Source organism: Vidua macroura, chromosome 6, assembly GCF_024509145.1.
Source record: "Vidua macroura isolate BioBank_ID:100142 chromosome 6, ASM2450914v1, whole genome shotgun sequence".
In the NCBI taxonomy this organism is placed as follows: Eukaryota; Metazoa; Chordata; class Aves; order Passeriformes; family Viduidae; genus Vidua; species Vidua macroura.
In genome coordinates this window covers 40441442-40461422 of record NC_071576.1, presented here as the reverse complement: position 1 = coordinate 40461422, position 19981 = coordinate 40441442, and the positions used below count along the sequence as shown (strand labels likewise).

The 19981-nt window shown below is 42.9% G+C and overlaps 1 protein-coding gene across 3 annotated transcripts in view; it reads left to right on the top strand.

The window, feature by feature from the left end:
- TSPAN18 (tetraspanin 18) overlaps positions 1-19981 on the top strand; it is a 121668-nt gene that overhangs the window by 82795 nt on the left and 18892 nt on the right. For all 3 annotated transcript variants that reach the window (XM_053981051.1, XM_053981050.1, XM_053981052.1), the window contains 3 exons: positions 12638-12727; positions 17948-18040; positions 18800-18994. In XM_053981051.1, the coding sequence (XP_053837026.1) occupies positions 17978-18040; positions 18800-18994 (258 nt within the window). In that variant the 5' untranslated portion in view covers positions 12638-12727; positions 17948-17977. The remainder of the gene's footprint in view (positions 1-12637; positions 12728-17947; positions 18041-18799; positions 18995-19981) is intronic.

Genomic DNA, 19981 nt, shown 5'->3' with positions numbered 1-19981 from the left:
TAAGCACATCTGTGCTTGGCCCAGGTGTCACATTTGCCCTTTTGCAGAAAGTGCCCATTGTGAGTGCTGGCTGAGGATCCTACCACTCACACCTGGGGCTCATCTGGGGTTGAGACAAGGCGCTTGACTTCTGGGCCTGAGTGGGAAGTTGGTCTCCACTCATACTTACCTGGAGGATGAGCTGGGGTAAGGTTGGTAGACTTTGATTTTAGCTATTTTTGGAGTATTTTCTTAATTTTTTCTATTTATTTTTCCAATTGTGTAGTTACAAGAGCCTGTTTCATTTTGTAGTGGTCACAGAATCTGTTCAGCTTTTTAATTAATACTACTTTCTTTCTTTAATATGTAAAGTAATGCATTCACAGGTCAGACCTACTTGGACTTTTTTAGGGGCCATGTAAAACCTTAAGTGCCTGTATTTAAAAGGCTTTGGTAAAAAGCTAATGATATTTTTCTTCAGGGTTTGGAGTAAGCTTCTTGATTTAGGAGCTCTTGTACATTGTATGAAGCGGACAGATGCAAAGAAACCTTGTCCTGTGTTATGCAGGGTTGCTAATTGAACACTTAGCTGCACAGTTATAGTAGCAATATCCTCTACTACTATATGGTTTACAGTTTTTGGGAAAGAATAATTTTTTTCTGGTGTGCCTCCATTTAGAGCTTTTAACAAAAAGGGTAGATACATCATCTTTAAAAAGGAGAAAAGCACCCACATTAAGAAGTTTCTATTAAATTGCTCACTAAGCTTTCAGGTACAGTAGGAAAGAAACTGATGCTGTAAAGGGAACAGAGTCATGACATATCATTTTATTTCAGCTAGAAAAATGTTTGGAGCAGAAGCTGCTTCCTTGATGAGGCTGTGGTCTGCTTGTGTGGTTGGGAAAATGAAACAGTCTAACTGGAGATATTGCAAACCCATCGAGGTTAAGCACCCTTTGCCCCAGGCGAATTCCCTTGTTTATATGAGTCACTACAGCTAGGCTGTAAAATGCAGGTCTCCAAGCAAAACCGGGGTAGTAACCACAGGTAGTAACTTAAAGCTGCCTTCATGAACTAAATCCTGCGTTTTCAATCCTTAAAAAAAAATGAATGTGTAAAGTAAATTCCTCCCTATCTTGCCTATGACTCATATAAATCTATCATACTTCTTGGAGCAGATATTTAAAATCTCCAGCCAAAACCTTGCACATCTGTGCCTTAATTAAAATCAGTTTATTTTGTAGGTTAATAGCTTATACCATACCCACCAGTGTGATCAAATTTTTTTTTATTAAATGGCTGAATAAGATTTGGCATTACAGGAATATCCCATTCTAGAATGAATTAAAAAAAAATAAATCTCTGGACCAAACAACGGTCCTGTTGAAAGGACTAATTTCAGATTCACGGAGCCAAAAGCAAAGTTTAAGTGGTGACAAAATCATTATTCTGGGTGTTTGGTATAGATTTAGCAGTATTTCATTGATTTACAGAAATTAATTCCCTGGGTTGGTACTGATAGACGGCAGTTATCTGGTCACCTCTGACTATGCTTTTTTATCAGAAGGCTATCCTGGCTTTTACTCCAGAATGCTTTGGAGTCACCTAATTTATTTGTAATCTTCCCAGGATAGCAAGGAAAGCAAGAGATAAGTATTAGCTGAGATACCCGAGCAGTGTGACTCTGGGATAATGGAAAAATAGCATATATGAGATGTCATCTCACCAAAAAAAAGAATTTTAGGAGCTGGTATTTCATACAGGATATGTAAAGTGCTTAACTGGGAGCTTACTTGGCATTCGCTTTTGTTCTCTCATTCTTTTTGAATCACAGATTTGTTTGGATGCTTCTGAGCAAAATCAGATTTTCTAAATGACTCCTCCTATGCAAAAATCAGGTGACAAAAAAGATTAATATGGTAATGATATATGGCTAACAGTGTCAACACTGTGCATTGCAGAAGAGAGGGAAACTTAGGAAATAAAAGGTAAAATAAATCCTCTCAAAATTTGAAGCAGTGGAATGGATGAGGAAGAGAAACACAGACAAGCCCCTACTTGGAGGAGAGATGGGGGGACGGTTCAGTCAGTCAGGGCAAGGTGAGCCCATGCTTGTTTCAGCAGCTGCAAAACTTAGGGGAAAGGTCGCACATCTCTGTGTGCTCACTCTTTGGGGTTCAAGGGGATGAAAGGGGAGAACTTGGTTCTGCTGATGGGGTGTGCTCAGCTCCAATGAGTTGCAGCGTTTAAACAGCAAAACTGGTGAAGGACAAACCGAGTCACAGCTATTCTGCAGCGTTTTCCACAGAGGGCCAGCATCATCACCTGCTTTCCCCTTGCCCATAGGGAGTGTGCAGGCTCAGAAAAGGAGCTTAGCCTATCAAAATGATAGATCCCTAAGCACATCTCCTGCCTCTCATATTTCTCTGTGCATCTCTGGTACTTCATCTTCCACCTCATCAGAGTCATGCTGCACTCACCTCTAGAGCACCTGGGTGCACAGCTTGGTAGGGTGGAGGTTAAGTGTGGGCTCTGAGCTGGAGGAGGCTGCTGCAAATAAACAAAAATACTGGAAGGCTGATTTACAGTAATGTATCCTGTGTCCAGATTAATGTGCTTCATCCAAAAGATACAAGAACAAGCCTGTTTTTCCAAGCCATGCAAGTAGCTGATTCCTTACTGGGGGAAGTTTTGCACTGCAGCTTTTCTGCTATGAGTAAGAGACTATTGGAAGTGCCTGCTTCAAATTCCTGATTGACACTGTGCTGACTGGAAAACTTTAGTTCCTGAGGTACTTCTGAAGGAACTACATTTTCCAAAAATGTCCCCACATCCAGTCCCCATTTCTTATTAGTGGGGCTTCCAGGATACTGATCCTTGATTCCAAATGCCCTGAAGACTCTCATATCTCTGCTGGCCCCCTGGAAGAACTGGTTTGCACCGTTGTCAATGGGGAACAGCAGGGAGGGTGGTGTGTGGGCTGTGGTACTGAACGTGGAGTTTCAAAGTGCACTGAGTTGGCAGTGGCCCTGTAGATTGTAACCAGGCTGCTCTTCCCCTCCGATGCACAATCCCTGTGATCCAGCCCCTCCCTGTCTGGGGGCCCTGGTGGTGCTGTTGATGTGGGACCTCAGCTTGTTGTGGACAGTGTCCACTTTACAAAGCTTGCTGTGTCTTCATCAGAAGATCATTGACTTGAGATTCTCCTAGTGAAAAATTTCCTGGTGTGACCTGTAGAGGAAACTTAAAGGGGTTGTCTATTTGAGGGCTGCAAAAAAAGCATTTTTGGAGACATCAGCTCTAAATGTATATTTCTAAAGTTTTGAGCACATTGTTGAGAGGAACGTGGAGTGCAAACCATCTGACATTTTGTGGTCCATATAAAGGACCTCACCTGGGGGTTTTGTACTTGAACAGTTTTAAAAAATACTGGCAGTCACTCAGAATACTTGTTTTTGTCTAGAAATGACAATATTTTGAATACTGTCTTCTGGGTATGTTTTTTCCTGTTTTCAGTAGAGGCAGCCTGGCACTCTCATAGGATACCGAACTAAATCTCTGAAACCCCATGGGTGACAGATAAGTGTTGCTGTTAATTATACTAAATACAGGGGGTGGAGGAGGATGAGGAGCACCAGCTTGAAATGACTTGCTAATGTCTGTGAGTTTCTGTGAGAGATGTTAGAAAAACTGGAATATAAAAGTGGTTTGAGCACTAGACAGGAGACCACAGAAGCTGCCCAGGACACTTGGTGGGTATCCTGGCGCAAAGCCACATCAGCTTTATAAAGGACACAGCTTCATAAAGGGCTTTCAGACTAATGTGGAAAGCAATCTAAGGCTTAAATGATATTAATGTTCTGATGCAAGGTGGTTTATGCATCAGACATGAGGAATGGCAACCACAAATCTTGTAATGAAATTTGTCATAAAATTTATTGTCAAATGTGTTTTCATGGCACGACTCCACAATGTTTTCAGAAAGATTCTTCTCCCCATGCTGACTGCAGGGATGGGAGAAGAAGCTGTTAAATGCTGTGTTTCTTAAGACAACTTTTCTTGTCCTTAATGCAGAGCAACTCTGCAGCCTGACTAGGAGATTGTCCCCAAAGGGTTGTCTCTCTGTGCTCAGGATAGCTTGAATATCCTATTTTTTCCTATCTTTTCTCAGTCTTAATCTGGGCTGCTTTGGCTCTTTGCTCTGCAAACCTCATTTTGGTACTTTTAAAATATGGGGGTTTTAGCTGAAATGCAGCATTTCTTTCAAATTGCATGCTGATCAAGAAAAGAGACATAGCAAAGTGTGGATGCAGTGAGCTCCAGCCACTGCAAACTGGTGTGAATTTGCATTCAGAATTCAGCCCAGTCCTGACTGATGTGAATGTTAGCCTGTGGAGTCCTGTTCCTCATAAGAGATCTGGTTTTGTTCTCCCTAAGAAGGTTGCCTAGACTTTCAAAATCAGAATTGCTGGGTTAGGTCAGACTGTGTTTGTGCTTCTTTTGGGTGGGAAGAGGAAGGTACTCATCAGTCCATCTACAAATAGTTTTTGTACTGATTTAAGGCCATGGGATCAGCTTGTGCCTTCATCATTCACTGACACATTTGTAATTGTTCCAGCCCTTCTGATTTGAATTAGAAAAGGTTTCATGTCTTTAGTTTCTAAGTCCTGACTTCCAGTGGGTAAAATAGAAGTCAAGGCTGAGTAAAGCAACCAGAGTATTTCCATAGTTACATTTGCTGCTTCAGTTTTGAGAGAGTCCTTAGGATGTCCTGTCAGTGCATGCCAGTTTTTATGTGTATGTATGACCAGGTTTTGCCCCAGGCTATACCCAGGCCTCTTGTAAGCCATGCTGGCAGTGAAGTTTCCAGTGCTGCTCTCATGTGCTAGTTAGGTTACAATAGAGCTAAAAACCTACTTCACAATCAGAGACCCAATCCTTTCCCCCCAAAGCTCACAAACCTTAAAACAAAGACTGCCTGGGGAGACTCTCTGGCACTGTATTAAATATCCTTGACGAGAAAAGGTTTCTTACAATTGTGGCCTTCCTAATAGGCACTGTGGGTAGTATCAACACAAAGATATCTGTATTACTTGGTTTGACCTGCTTTAACCTCAGCCAGTCTCCTGGAGATTTAGAAAATATCTGTTCCATATAAAGGTCTTTGCTTTCAGGCAAAGTAGAAGCAGTTTGTTTAGAGTTCCAGCTTTGTGAGAGGAGATGTTATGCTTTTTGTGGGTGAAAGTCACCCCACTGAGGCTGTCTGAAAGCCTCTGGATCCATGTCATCAGCACGTAAGCTGCTGATTTTGTTTGCAAAACGAAATTACTCCCCAAGTCTCTCCACTTAAGACTTTTACATATGCACTGTGCTCAGGGAATAGGGATATTTTGAGATAGAGGGTATATTGTTCATAGTGTTTCCTTTAGGGGAAAAAAGGTAAGGTTTTCTAACTTTTAATTGTTGTGAAATGCTTGATCAAATCTTAATGAAAACTAGAATCCCAATTTTGCAGGTTTTTACGTCCTTTAATTTACCCTCCCCTGCCCCCCCTTGGAGAAGTTTAAGTCTATCAGCAATATAACTGGGATTTAGATCAACCTCTGAGCAGTTAAGTGGTAAGGAGATTTCCATAAGGTTATTTGGTTCCCCTCCCACATGTGGAAGGATGAGGTCATGGAGGGAGAAGTGTTGTAGGTAGTGATGGAAGCGAGTTCTCCCATGTTGGCACCTCAGCAGCGTAAAGCTCCTGCCTCCTCAGGTGTCTCCAGCGTATGTTCCTCTTGTTGCCCAGTTTTCCTGCAGTGTGAGCCCTCCAGACTGCAGAGTGGGGTGTGCAGCCGTGTCTCAGGGGCTGTAAGCCCCACACTGTGCTGGTGGCAGGGCCACAGTGGGTGCAGCAGGACGGCTCCTTGGCGAGAGCTGCACACGGGGCTGTCCGCGCTGCTTCAGAAACGCAGCTGAGGCGTCAGCGGAGGGAGTTTCATTAGGCACCTTTTAGTTCTTAATTTCTGCAAGAGCTGAAGCCGCTTGCCTGGGCTGAAGGGCTGCCAGGCTCCCTGTGTCTGATGCTGGGAGGGGTGGCTGTGTTGCTATGGCACTGGAGGTGTCTCCAAACCCCACCGCTCTGGCAGCTGAGCCAGCTCCCAGCAGCATGTCCTAATTGCGGCTGTGCAGCAACAAAACAAATATTCGGAGATTTCCATAAAGGCTGTAATCAAAGGAGCATCCCTTGCTTTTTAATATGTGCTGAATGGGTTCATTTGTAAGCTTATTACGACTTCAGAGAGAGAAGCTATTAGGATGATCATTAGCTGCCTGTGCAAATAACAAGGAAAACCGTGGCATGTTCCAGAATAACCCCCTTTTAAAGGTCTGCACTTTCAAATGCATTAACAATAACCAGCCATGCTGTCTTTCATGTTTCCCATGCCATGAGTAAGGACAAAAGAGAAAGGAGAAGGGGACAGTGAACTGCATGCTTTCAAAATAAGTTCAGATGGAGAGAAAAATGAGGTGTTAAAAGAGCAGCAAACTCGCTAGCATGACATTGTGTGTATTGATGCAGTATCTGTTATCCATTGGGAAAGCAAAAGCAGCTGGGAGCCAGCCTTTGAGTCTTGGCTCATATCTCACTTGGTCCCTCTACTCCTGTCATCTATGCATGAATTGTGCTTGGGGTCTTTTGTGTGCCTGGAACCTGATGGCTGCTGGAGCACTTAGATTATATGTCTCATGGAGGAAGAGAGAGCATTTAGAAACACATATGCCAAGATTATGGGATTTATTAACTCTCATTTATTTTCCTGCAGAACATCTGAAGCCTTCTCATGGGCTGTGGCCATGGTTCACTCTCTTAATCTGAAATCAAAAATATGTGTAGTAAAAGATGTTGAATGGTTGGGTGTTCATACCTTAATTGGGACAGGTGTGGTTTAGATCAGTCACATTTACCTTTAAAACCACATTAGCTGCAATTTCATGTGCTACAGTAAGTTCAAGGTGCTGATTACAGTGAAACTCATTTTAGATTTGCACATGAAATATTTATGAGATATGTATCAGTTTGGCTATAAGCAGGGTAACTTAGACTTCAGGTCTGCCTCTCCTTCCTAGGCTGTTTCTCGCCTATAGCTTGTGAAATGTATATATTTCCTATAATATCCTCTTGTGTTTAGAATCTGTAACACTTTGGGATGCATTATTAGTCTTCTCATTAAAAACATTTAGCAGATGACCAGAAGCAGATAAATAATGTCACTTCTCAGATTTCCAGAAATATTATTTTCTGGATTATTTAGTATTATTCTTACAGACTCTTTTTCCTAAACTTTGCTTTTCTGTACTGACTAAGCCTGACTAAACTGACTGTTTTGTTTTTATATCTGAGTAGACTGTTACCTTGAAAAGAGAATTTGCTAGTTTTCTGGGGTTTGGGGGGCTTCTGTCTGGTTTTGATTTTGTCGGGGGGGGTTGTTTGAATGCATTAACTATTGTAAAAAAAAAAAAAAATCACAACAACAATATCCAAACTTCTGTTTGGGATTTCTTTTTAAAAATAATTAAAGTTATTACTTCCCCAGTTAAATGATCCTGAATAGTGGGTTAGTTTTTCTATACCTCTGCCTTATGAGAAAACACTGAGAATAAATACAACAAAAAGAAGTTAACCTATTGATCTGCAAGTCCATTCTGCATTAAAACAGATGATACAAGCAGAGATTTCAAATTCCCTTGCCCATGGCCCCTTGCCTCTGCTCAGACAGTCACAACTTCTTTTTCCTGCTAAGGACATCAACATCATCATCTTTCTGATAGGACAATAAAAGCCCTGTGGCTTATAGTAATCCCTTTTGATACCATCCTTACTTTAAAATATTTTTTCTCCTCTGCCTTGTTTCCCTGAAGCCCGCAAGTATCAGGAAAATTCTTAAAATATTGAAAATCATGGTCTGATGAGGACAAGGTTGCCACAGCAACTGTCCAGTGTTCCTGAGATTTATTCCTGCATCTCTCAAAACCATCACGAATGCCACAAACTGTTGAAGCACTTGCTGCAAACAAAGCAGGGCTATAGGAAAAGACAACAGAAAAGAGCACCGAGGAGCCAGTTGTTGTAAAGGTGAGATGTGTCAGGCTCAGGGAAAACCTGGCAGACATTTAGACTCTGTGTTACATCCCCTCAGCATTTGCAATGCCGTGCAAGCGCATGGAGTGCTCCAAAATGCGACAGTACATGACATGACAGTGGATAATGTCACTTGGCTTGTTGCAGCTCCATGATCCACTCAGGAGGGTGACATTTATTCCATCTGGAAGGTAAATACTTTCAGAAATAGGAGGCCTAAGTTAGCTGCCTCCCTTTGGGTTTGCTAAATAACAGCTTTCTGGGACAGAAGATGACTGAGAAAGAGTGCTACTTGTCAGCCAGAAGTGATCATCTTTTTCATGGGTTTGGGACTGGTCTCAGTATGGACTAGTGAGCAGTGAGTTATATTGGGGGTCAGGGGGTTTAGCACATCCATTTCCCCTTTTAGCCCTGGTTTTCTCATCTAATACACAAAATTAATGTTCTTATATTGTCAGTGTATGTAATCTCTGGGTCATCTGTTTAGAAAGGCAGGCAATCGGTACTTTGTGGTTTCATTGTACTACAGTTAATACAAGGGAAAATACACCTGTGAGCTATCTGAGGACTTTTTTTAAAGGAACAGAACTCAAAAGAATTGCAGGCTATCAGATGTTTTGGGTCTGTATGCAGGATCTTCTTTTCTGAGACAGCTGGTTCCTGTGTGTGAGAAGCTGTACGAAAGAGCCAGATGTGATTACCTATGGAACTTTCCTTGGGAAGGGGCCAAAGTGAGCAAGCAGTTCATGTTTTGAATGGTGCAGCGTGCACATTTGCACCAGCTGAAACAGAGTAGTCTGTGGCCTGAAGCCATGCTGGCACTTCAAACACATAATCTAGCACTTTTTGAAACGTTACAGCATTTAGAATTGGTTCTGCTCTGGGACTTCTGAATTTCCATTCTGAATGTCTGTGCATGTGTGGGAGATTTTACCTCCATGTGATCTCATGTATTCCATGCACACATTGTGCAAAGTTGGAAATATAAAACAGAGGGTAAGAGTTGTATTAGTAGTTTTGTTGCAAAGCTGGTGTTATTTATTTGAAAATTTAGGGGGTTCAGTCCTCCTGTGTGAGACTGATGTGCTCTTACACACACAGACTTTTCGTGGCAGAAATGTGCTCTTGTTAAAAGCAATCAGGACGAGATGAGACCCAGTTGCTCTGCTTGTGTAGGAAACTTAGGGTAGTTTTGGAGGCAGCTCTGATTCATTTAAACACTGTCACAAGCCTCATATGTTTTTAGTGTTATAAAAGCCAATCAGGTTACTGTTTGCAGGTATAAGATGCCCCTTAGGGCTTTGCTCACTCAGCTGTACTGAGGAATTAAATGCTCTGAGGCAGTGCAACAGGCTCATTCACTCCAGTGTTGCAAGGCAAGGCAGTCATCGCTGGTAAATGGGCCCACGTTACAGTGACATTAGCATTTTAATGCAACTAAAGAGGAGGTAGATTGACTGTAATTTAGTATCCAGTTGCATGGCCTTGTGCAAGTCCCCTCATCACTGCTCCACAGGGGCCGATTACAGTTACACAGTGCACTTTGGGATCTAATTGGATTTACATGAAGTAATGTAGTGTGTCATAGCAACGATTCTGCTGCACTGAAAGTGCTATGAAATTCCAGAACAAATAGTTATTTATGTAGGAGCAATAGTTACAGGATAACACATGGGGTTGACATCTTGTGCCAAGGTCCAGTTCTAAATCAAAAAGTGTTTCACTTTTTTCTGAAGCCACTGCAATGGAATGAAATTATTCGGATTTGGCTTAAACAGAGATGTTTCTCCTCACTTTTCACTGTGAAAGCACTGACCTGACATAGAGATCCAGCAGGACGTGATTTCTTCAGCGTCTCCTTTGTTTGAGCATATGGGCTGGCATGTGTTTAAGTGTCTCTCCACGCTGCAAATGTGGTGAGCACAGGGGACTGGCAGCAGCTAGAAGCCCTTATGAAACACGATCGCTCTAAGGGGTTCATCTGGTGGCCCTTCCTGTTCTAGTTAACAGGCTGGATTTCTCACAAAGACAGGCCTTGCTTCTTCATCCTGCACGCTTCATTAATTTCTTGTTTCACTTGTTGCCTGTTGTGTGTTTCAACCGCACTCTGTCCCGTCCCTCTTTGCTCTGGAGCTTTCTTGCAGCATGATACCAGCAGGAGGCACATGTTTAGCTGCTTTTCCTTCATCAAAGCCGGCTCCTCAACGGGCTGCAATGTGAATGAGAAGAGAAGCCAATGTGCAGCAAGGAGACTTGATGTGGTGGCTGTGGACAATGTGCCAGCCACAGCTGGCCAGTCCAAGGATGAGGCTTAGCCTCAGCTGTCGTTCCTGCTCCCACTGTGTTTCCCCAGAGACTGTAATTAAAAACACCAGCTTGCTGGAGTCACAATTAGGCATGGTGGGTTTGCACTTTGTGCAATTCTCCCTAATTACAAAATCGTAGCTATTAACCAAAGAGAATCTGTTTGGCAGGGACTTCTTCCCCTTGAAGGCAACAGAGTCAGGTGGAACATTGCTGCTGTTTGGCACTAAATGCAGTCTTTCATCCCTTCTGACAGTACCTGCTGGTACCTACTGAAGCATTTAAACTCTTCTTCTCTGGAGTGCTGTAATTTCTTTAAAATATTGTGACTTATGATGGATAAAAAAAAATAAAACTTCTCTCCCACGCAGACCTCTGAGGGCTTGTAGGAATGTAATTATATGCACACACAGTAGGAGCGGGAATCCTATCATTCTGGTTATTTTCTTAATGATAGGTTTATATAGCACAGTGTCATCTCTGCTTTAAAGTTAGAACCATCTTCTCTTGGCAGCATCTATCCCAAGAAAGTGGCATCACAGGACTGGACAACCAAAGAAAATGTCTCTCAATCACACTTTCAAAACACAGGATGAAGCGTCCCCACACACCACAGAAATAGATACAAAGGTCAGCATGGGCACTAGGTTCCGACTGCCAAACAGGGGCTCTCTACTGCGAGGCTCTGTCCCTTGTCATAGGTGTACCTTCCCTTCAGACTTGCTGCTGCCATCCCCCAGGCAGTCACAGAGCACCCTCTGAACTTTGACACTGGTGGAAAAGCTGTACTGATCAGGAGCAGCCCTTGTAACCCAGCATTGTGAAGTAGGGCAGTTCAGCCCCTGCTTGGCTCATGCCTTCAGCACATCCCAAGAGAGACAGGTGGCTTGGCAAGAGATGTTTGCACCCTCCAGATTTCCAAGGGGAAGCCATCCCTGTTCTTCATCTAGAGATGTAGGTTTACAGTGGCAGAGGAAGGACATTAAATGTGAGGGATTAATGCAAAACAAAAGGTCTATGAATATTCATTGTATGTTTTATATTGTAATAGTTGCAGCCACCTTGAAACTCCTTGTTCACTTCCTGCCAACAACAAACGATGGACTTTTACTCACAGAAGTCTTAATGGCAGGCAATTTTCAAAGGCACATTTACAAATGTTTGTGGGAAACAGATGTTAAATGCACCCACTCCCAGAAATCATGATGAAATGCTGGCACTGAGAAAGCAGGGAGAGACCCAGGTGACTTATCTGGTGCCTCACAGGGAAAGCAGCAGCTCCAGCAAAGCTGCGAGTATGCCAAAACCATTTTTGAAGGATGAGTGAGTGAGTTAGTGAGCCCAGTGTGAATACTGGCAGGGGTGCTCTTTGAAGAGTGAAAGACTGCCCCTTCCCCACAGGCACTGTAGTATGGAGTTGGGATTGTGTCAGATATGTGGAAAAAGCAATCTAGGAGTGGGTGCCCTGAGAAAGCAAGAGTCATATGTGTGCCTTGCACATTGTTCTCTAGTCACCTCACCTTTGCCTAGTCAAAGGCTCTCATTAGCATTGTGTGGGCAGAAAATAAAACGTACTGAGAAAACTGTGATTGTTACCTTGAGGACAGTGGCAATCTGCACCTGAGTCCCTCTGCCTGCACCCATATATCTAATACTTTTGGGTGGCCAGGGCTGTGGCTTTGCTGTCCCTCTCTGTTGTTGCTTCCAGGCAGTGACAATGAGGCTGAGGGAGAGGAAATAGTTTGCTCAACTTGGCGTGACAGCTGGCTGGAAGAACAAGGGATAGCACCCAACATTTACACTGCTGCTTCTAATGGCTGGGCTTCCCAAAGATGCATTCCATCTTCCTTCCTGCCTTTTCCATTTTCCCAGTAAATGGGCTGTAAAGTCACAGCAGATTAAAGTTTGTCTAAACCTCCTATAAAATATTGAAGGTACAGCTGATATTAATCTAGTCCTCTTGTGGTATGCAGTGCAGGTGTAATGGGACTATATATTTACATGTGGTCTGTGGGCATTTAAAACACCCCCAAAGATTGTTAAAGAGATTCTGAGGAATTGAATCTCTCACTGGGTATTAAAAGCTCTTCATTAGTGCTAATGTACACCAAATTAAGGTGGCAATTAGACTGAGCACGTTCATCAGGATGGTGTGTTTGAATAAATTTTGTATTTAAAATGATTGCATTTTCTTGACTTTAGTAATTGCGTATTTTTCTCTTACAGGACAAGTTTGGATAGAAGGAGATACATGGGACACACAGACAATTAAACACTGGAAAAGACCCTGTGCTTCAAGTCCCAAGATTAGTAAAGGTGAGTGCTGTTAATGACTTGCTCTTTCTGTATGCCAGGTACTTTCTCTGTATCTCCGTTGGAGCAGCTTAAGGGTGGCTGTGGTGTGCTGGAGGCAGTAAGAAATACACACCTCATCTGCCACTGTATTGCCGGTGAGGTACTGCAGAAAGTCACCCATCCTTATGAAACTGCCTCTAATCTCTCTTGCATCTAGAGGAGCAGACTGTGAGAAAATAATGCTCTGAGAGGATTTTCTGGAAGGCCCTCCCTGTTAGATATGTTCTCTTAGGAGATCCCACTACTTTGGTGTAAAGTTGAATACTGCTTGGAGGTAGTGAACACAGAAATCTTTTTATGGGAGGTGTACTTGGGAAGGAAGGCAAGCATGCTGAGCCAAGTCTCCATGCCTGCAAGCCAATGCCACATTGCTGGGGAGGGGACACCATGGAGCAATGCCAAGTGGTGGTGATCCTTTGCCACTGGCACAGCTTAGAGCTTCAGGGATGTTTCCAGTGACACCTTATCTGGGACAGCCTCTAGAAATCAATACATTTACTTGAAAGAGAATCTAGTCCATATTTTCTAATACTTTTAAAGGCTACCTGGCACTGGTTCTGGAGAACTTCAAGCACATCTTCTGCTTTTACTTGGTGCATTACGTATGGCTATGAACGTAGGTGTGAGTTGGCATAATTTCCTGCTCAAGCCACAGGCTAATGTTCTGCAGGAAGTACTGCAGAACTTACATTTTAGAGGAAGCAACAGCATCAGTTCAGTGGACAAGTTCTTCATGCATGTTGACAGCAAAGAGATATTTATGTGGAGAGAAGGTATACACAGATCATGTCATAGAAGAGCAGTGACTGAAAAAGTGATTTGCTTGAGGGCAAGAGAACCTGTAGACATCTTTCTCAATCTCAGTTATTCTGTGTTTTCTATCAAGTATTTGAGATGGGGAGACTGTGATAAGCAATCAGCCAATCTGTCTGAATTTCCATACTGAAACACTAATTGTTTGCAGTGGCCTGTTAGGGATGGGCAAGGAAAACGGTTCACACACTTGTTTTCAGTAAAGGGTAGGAGTGACAAAATGCAGAAGATGTGAGGATTGAGTCTGGTGCTCCTGAGAGTTCTGAGAGACTGGCACATCCATGAGATGCTCTTGCTCCATTTGCCACCAGGTAACTCAGACAGACCTTGTGCAGCTGTTTTGAAAAGTCTTTTTACCAAGGAGAGTCATCAAACATTGGAAGAGGTGTCCAGAGAGACTGGGGAGTCTCAGTCCTTGGAGACATTCAAAACTAATGTGACCCTAAGCAGCATGCTCTAACTTTGAAGTTGGGTCAGATTTGGAATTGGCCCACGCTGGAGGCAGTGGATGCTTGTACTCAGTGACATCCAGAGGTTCTGTCCAACCCAAGTTTTTCAGTGATTCCTTCTTCAAAGCAAAGGTAAAGAAGCAATTTAAGTGAATCCATGGGTTTCAATCCAGTATTAAAGGCATGTGGGGGTTGAGGGAAATGTCAGTGGCAGCAAAGAGAGAATTGGAGGCCTTTTGGAGGGGTGTGGTTGGGCAGCTGCCTTTAGAAACATGAAGTTCAAGGCAGCTGCAAGGCATGCAAAGCAAATGACAAAAGGAAGGAAGTGGCTGGAGAACAAAAAAACGCATTGCCTTAAAAACTAGACTTTACTCCTAACTGATTACAGCAGCTGGGCTGTGTTTCCTGGCTACACTGCTGGGGACTTTTAGCCTCCCCATCCCTTTACATGATAAAATTAATGGGGGATACAGGGGAGAGAGAAATGTAGAATAATGTGCCTAAGAAAAAGTTGGACATTTATAGCTGCATTTCAGACAAAAACAAATGCATCTCATATGTCTCACAGGTCTGAGATAGGACAAGCCAGGGAGAGCATCTGTCAGCCACTGTCTTCTGCAGTTCTTACTGTTAATGTTTGCTTAGCCTTAAATGTCTCCTGCAGAGAAGAACTTAATCTCTCACAGATCTGGGGCCTGGAGGAGGGGAGTAAAGGTATTTTTAAAAGGTAGATTAGGACATAGGCATTCAATTTTTATCACACTTGTGTCAGTGCATAGTAGGAGTAACTCAGATAATTTGCTCTTTGTGCGTATGGCTTAAAAAGAAAAGTAGAATGCAAGCCCATCTCAGTGAGTCAGGACTGTCCTTTAATGTCAGTTATTTTAGCCATGAAGCCTGTCATCAGGGACTCCAGGTACCTTCAGCTAATTAGCAAAGCTAATTGGAAGCTTGCATTGAGTTCTTCTGATGTAGAAACACTGATATGGTTTGTTCTTGGCTTTACCAGCCCAGACCTCACATTGCTGCCCCCAAGTTCCATTTGCTCATCCTGAGTGGAAGAAGTTTGAAATCTGAAAGCCCCAGTGGGCGATCTGAAGCACAGCACAATGAGTAAGGTTGCTCTTAGTTATTGCTTTGCTGTGAGAAGTGTAGTGGGTTCAGGAATTACAAATCTGAGCCCAGTACCACCTCTGGGGACAATTTCTTGCCCAAGCAAAAGAAGAAGGGAGCCCTTGTTTGTCAAAGCTGAGTGTGCATGTGTTTGTGCTACTCCCAGGTTTTTGTGACTGTCTGGTTCTTCTGGACAGTGAAGTTTCCAGGATCTGATTGCTCAAAGGATTTAAAATCTCCCTTCCCTTCTTATGCCTGGAAAACATTGTAACATATTGAGTGGATGGGCAGCAGGAGAGATGCAAACAATCATAGCCTATGTTTGTGTTTGAAAATAAAAGTACACCTATATTCAGCTCATGTAAATCGGAGCAGTCCCAAAGGAGCTTGTTCACCTTACAGGGGAAGCAGTCCCAGACATGGAAAGGAAAGTAAGGCAGGAACAGGATTTATCAACACTGCAAAGCTGTAAGACAATGTTAGGCTTAGGAGCTGCTGCTTCTTGGACAACAGGCATTGTTTTTCATGTGGGTGACTGTAGTGGGGAGTGTGTATGTATAGTGTCACAACAAGGCTAAACAGTTTTGGGTTTTGTTCTTTTCTTTTTTTTTTTTTTTTTTTTTTTTTTTTTTTTTTTTTTTTTTTTTTTTTTTGACTAAGTCTACTATAATACGGATCACACAGGTAGGTGCTTAAGGCAGCAGGACTTTGAAATTTCTGAGATAGCTTAGAGACTTTGGCTAATTTACCAGGATTTAGCCATCCTTTGTTTCACTGCAGCAAGAATTTTTAGTGTGGTGATGGGAACATCTTGGTGACACTAATTGTGGGACTCTTGAAATCCCAGTACCCTATTGATTTGTCTGTATTTTCATATCCCTCTCTAGCGTCCAGCTCATGGGTTAGTGCAGCTGAAGGCTCACCTTTCCCATGAAACTGAAGAATTCTCTGCCCAGCTCCTTAGCCTTCTGGACCTCCAGATCCATGTTCTCTGGCAGATTTGCAGGCATGGCTTTAAATATTGTCAGGGAGATGTGGGCATTTCCTGCAGGCCCACATCTGAGTTCTGCTCCCTTCCCAATCTCTTGCAGTCACCATCTTGTCTTTGAATTTCTCTGGGCAAAACAATTATGTATCGGGGTATAAGAAAACAAGCTTTGTAAAGAAAAAACATTGCCCTCATTCTCAGGTTTAGATTCAGGTTTGTGTTTCTCCAGAAGCAAGGTAGATCTTTCCAGGATTCCTCTAGAAAAGAGACGTACAGGCAGCTGTAGAGGGAAAGCAGCCCACATGGGCTTCTGTGAAACACCATTTGTGTCTCAGCCTGTTTTTTCAAAAAGAAGGAATTGATTTGATTTTAAATCAAGTGAAAGCAGTGTACCAAACACACACTGTGTAAAAAAAATCTGGCTCTTACCTCAGGCTGCCCCGTGCTGGGAGCTCTGCCTGCCATGGATTTTCTCAGCTCTTTGGCTAAAGCAGAGCAGTTCCTATGGTCACAGAGAAAAGTACCTCGTGAGGCTCTAGAGCATTCACAGATTTTGTGGTTTAACAAAAACAATGGAGTGAAAAGCAGTTTTATTTCTGGCCTGGTGAAAATCTTGGATAATTTCAGCTTTTTCTTTTAAGAGAATTAAATGGACTTTGCTAATATAGCATATCATTAGACACATGTCTGTTAGGGAATGGCATTTGCAGTGGAGAAAGGGAATGAGATGCATTAAGAAGCATGTGGACTTTGGGAAGGCTCCTCTGGGGAGCCAAGCAAACCTGTGCCTCTGGGTTTGCAAATGTATGGCTCCATCTGTGCACAGTGCTATGACTGCATTGTTTCAGTGGAAGTTTTACTATTTCATGTATTTATTTGTCTATCCCTCTAGGGTACTTGGTAATAGACCACCATATTTGGACACATAGTCACCTCATTAAAGAGCAAGCAGGAACTTTCCTCCAGTGTAGCCTCACTTGGTCAGGATTTATTGCTGCTCTTCCAACAGAAGCACTGGCCAAGCAGTTTGTTGTCTAAATCAGACACTGAGTTTCAGAACTGGTTAAGATTCCTTAGCATTTTTTCCTGGCCTCCAAAGCTTTCCAACATTGATCCATGGGTTCTTCTTGCAAAAGATCTGTGAGGGTGGGACATAGAGCAGCAGGATCTCACTAGCACAGGAACATCTCACACTGCATGTCAAGCAGATGCTGTGCCCCAGGCTGAGTGACCACGTGAGGACGTCCTCCTTGGGCCTTGCCATGTCCTCGCACTGCTGTCATTCCAAGCCCAAATGTCTACAAGTTTCCCTGAAGCTGTTGTCCATGTTTGTGTGGTGTTCATTCTGTAGAGGAAGATTTTATGAAGATAGCTGTCCCAAATGCTCTTTGTGTGTCTTCTAACTGGGCACAGCTTGTTCTGGCTCCTGTTTCAATATGACCTTTTCTCAGTGTGAAATAGACAGGTACATTCAGTAATTCTTAGACTTGACAAGCTTCAAGGAATGGGTAAAAAAATTTCTTCATGTGCAGAGGGATATTTTTTCCCCAGCATCTCACTCTGCAAGTAAAGCTAGACCTTTGGTCTTCTGCAACCTTCCCCTTCACTTCTGTGTTCGCCTTCAGACCTTAAAGAACACAAAGGAATCAAGCAGCAATCATTATCTCTTACTAGCCTGTGCTATGTTCCCTGTTCAGGTAAGAACTCTTCTGTATAATGAACTCCACAGGGTCTTGGGGGAAATACAAATAAATTTGAGATAGGATTGTCTCATTCCAATTAAAATAAGCGTGCTAAGAAAGTGCTGTTGTTTTGCAGGAGGAATTGGACAAAAGGACCCTTAAGACCATGGAGGGAGACTGTCTGAGCTGCATGAAATACCTGATGTTTCTTTTCAATTTCTTTATATTTGTAAGTATTTGGAATTCACTTTCTGTTCTGGATCCCTGTTTCCAGCAGCCTGCTGTTGCCCAGCAGGATAGGCTATAGTGTGGTAAAGTTGCCACAATACAGAATATCCCCTCTGCTGTGCATTAGCAATCACTGAGTGGTTTGCAGCATCCAAAGATGCCCAAACATTCAGTAAGGCAGCACAGTGGTCACTGTTGTCTGAGTTATTGCTGTCCTTGACAGGGGAAACAACAGGGAAAGCTGTAACTAATGGTGCACATAGTTCATCCTTGAATGGCAGAAGAAATTATTTTTTAGTCCTGGATGCCCTGCTGAGGTTTTCACTCAGAAGCAGTAACTTCCTTACCACATGTTGAGTCATTCTTAGCTGTTTTTGTTTTTGAATGGAAGGGTGGGAGTGTCCAGCTACCCTGGCCTCTGTGGCAGGTATGGTTCACGTGAGCCCCTTCACTGTTCTCTACAGATGTGGCAGCAGATCAAGATGTCTTTCAGCAGTACGGAGGCAGTAAACAGTTGGTAGAGTGATGTGTCAAGAAAGAAAGGTGCTTTTGCTGCAAATGATTCATTTATTGAGCAAGAGATACTAAGACCAGCATGTCAGAAGTCACCTGCACAGCAGAGAATACATGCCTTTGCAGAAATACAAATTCTCCAAATTAACGTCTTTGATCAAAAGATAAGCAATGAATCCAGTTTCTCTGCAGCAGTTGTTTTATGTTGACCTGTCTCCCTCTCTCTCCTGTCCTTGTGCTGTGACAGCTGGGAGGAGCATGCCTGCTGGGACTCGGAATCTGGGTCATTGTGGATCCCACAGGTTTTCGGGAGATAGTGGCTGCCAACCCCCTGCTCTTCACTGGAGCATACATCATGCTGGCCATGGGAGCAATGCTCTTCCTGCTGGGCTTCCTGGGCTGCTGTGGTGCCATCCGTGAGAACAAATGCCTCCTGCTGTTTGTAAGTGCCCTTGCAATTTCTCTTGGTCTCTTGGTGCTTCCCATAGGGGTGACTGGATAGGTGATAATGGCTGGGATAAGCACAGGAATGGGTGGCTGCTGTTGTAGCTGTTTTCCTTCAGATAATAAGTAGGCTTAGGATACTTTTACACACTGCTAGAAATACAGATAATTTGCTTTTTCACCTGTACAGATTTGAGCCCAGTCTGGGAGTGTATTTTGACCCTTTTAAGCTTTCATTCTAATTGACCCCATTTGGTTGCTCGATCTTTTTCAACATTTATAAAGTGACCAAAAACGGTCCTTTCTTGGCTACTCAAAACCTACTGTTCCACTTTTAGATTCATTCCTCAGGGGTTCACAACAAAGGAGGGAACACTGGGGCACAGCCCCTGTGCAAGGGAGCCCCCCCATGCCAGCAGAAGTGCCCAGCCCAGAACTGCATCATAACAGTCATTGCTGTCATTGCTGCTCTCAATAGCTGGTCACTTCCTGATACAGCTGCTCTGCTCCTAAAATGAACCAGATTTGTTACTTTTGGACAAATTTTCCCGTGAATGACAGGATTAAATTTCAGCCCATGGTGGTCATCAATAATTACAAAGAGCTAAAATAAGTCACTTCTGCCCTTGCCCCCCCATTCCTCCCAAGTTTTGATACTGAAAGATTTCCAGCCATTATCTCCGACTGGAAAGCACTGCCAGTTATGTATTGAAAGACCAAAGACCATTAGTTTTCTTTTTCATTTTCTTTTCCCTTTCAGGTTTTTTTTTTTTTTTTAATGTGAACTTTTGTTTCTCCCAATGTGTCTGGTGGCACTTAGGGTTTCTTGTGCATTTTGGTTTTTTTTTTTTGGTTTTTTTTTTTTTTTTTTTTTTTTGTTTGTTTGTTTGGTTTTTTTTTCTTTTTTAAAATCTTGATCTTACTGAATTTTGTTAGGATTGTGTCTTGCACAGCTGCTTCATGGTTCAAAAAACACTTGTCTCTA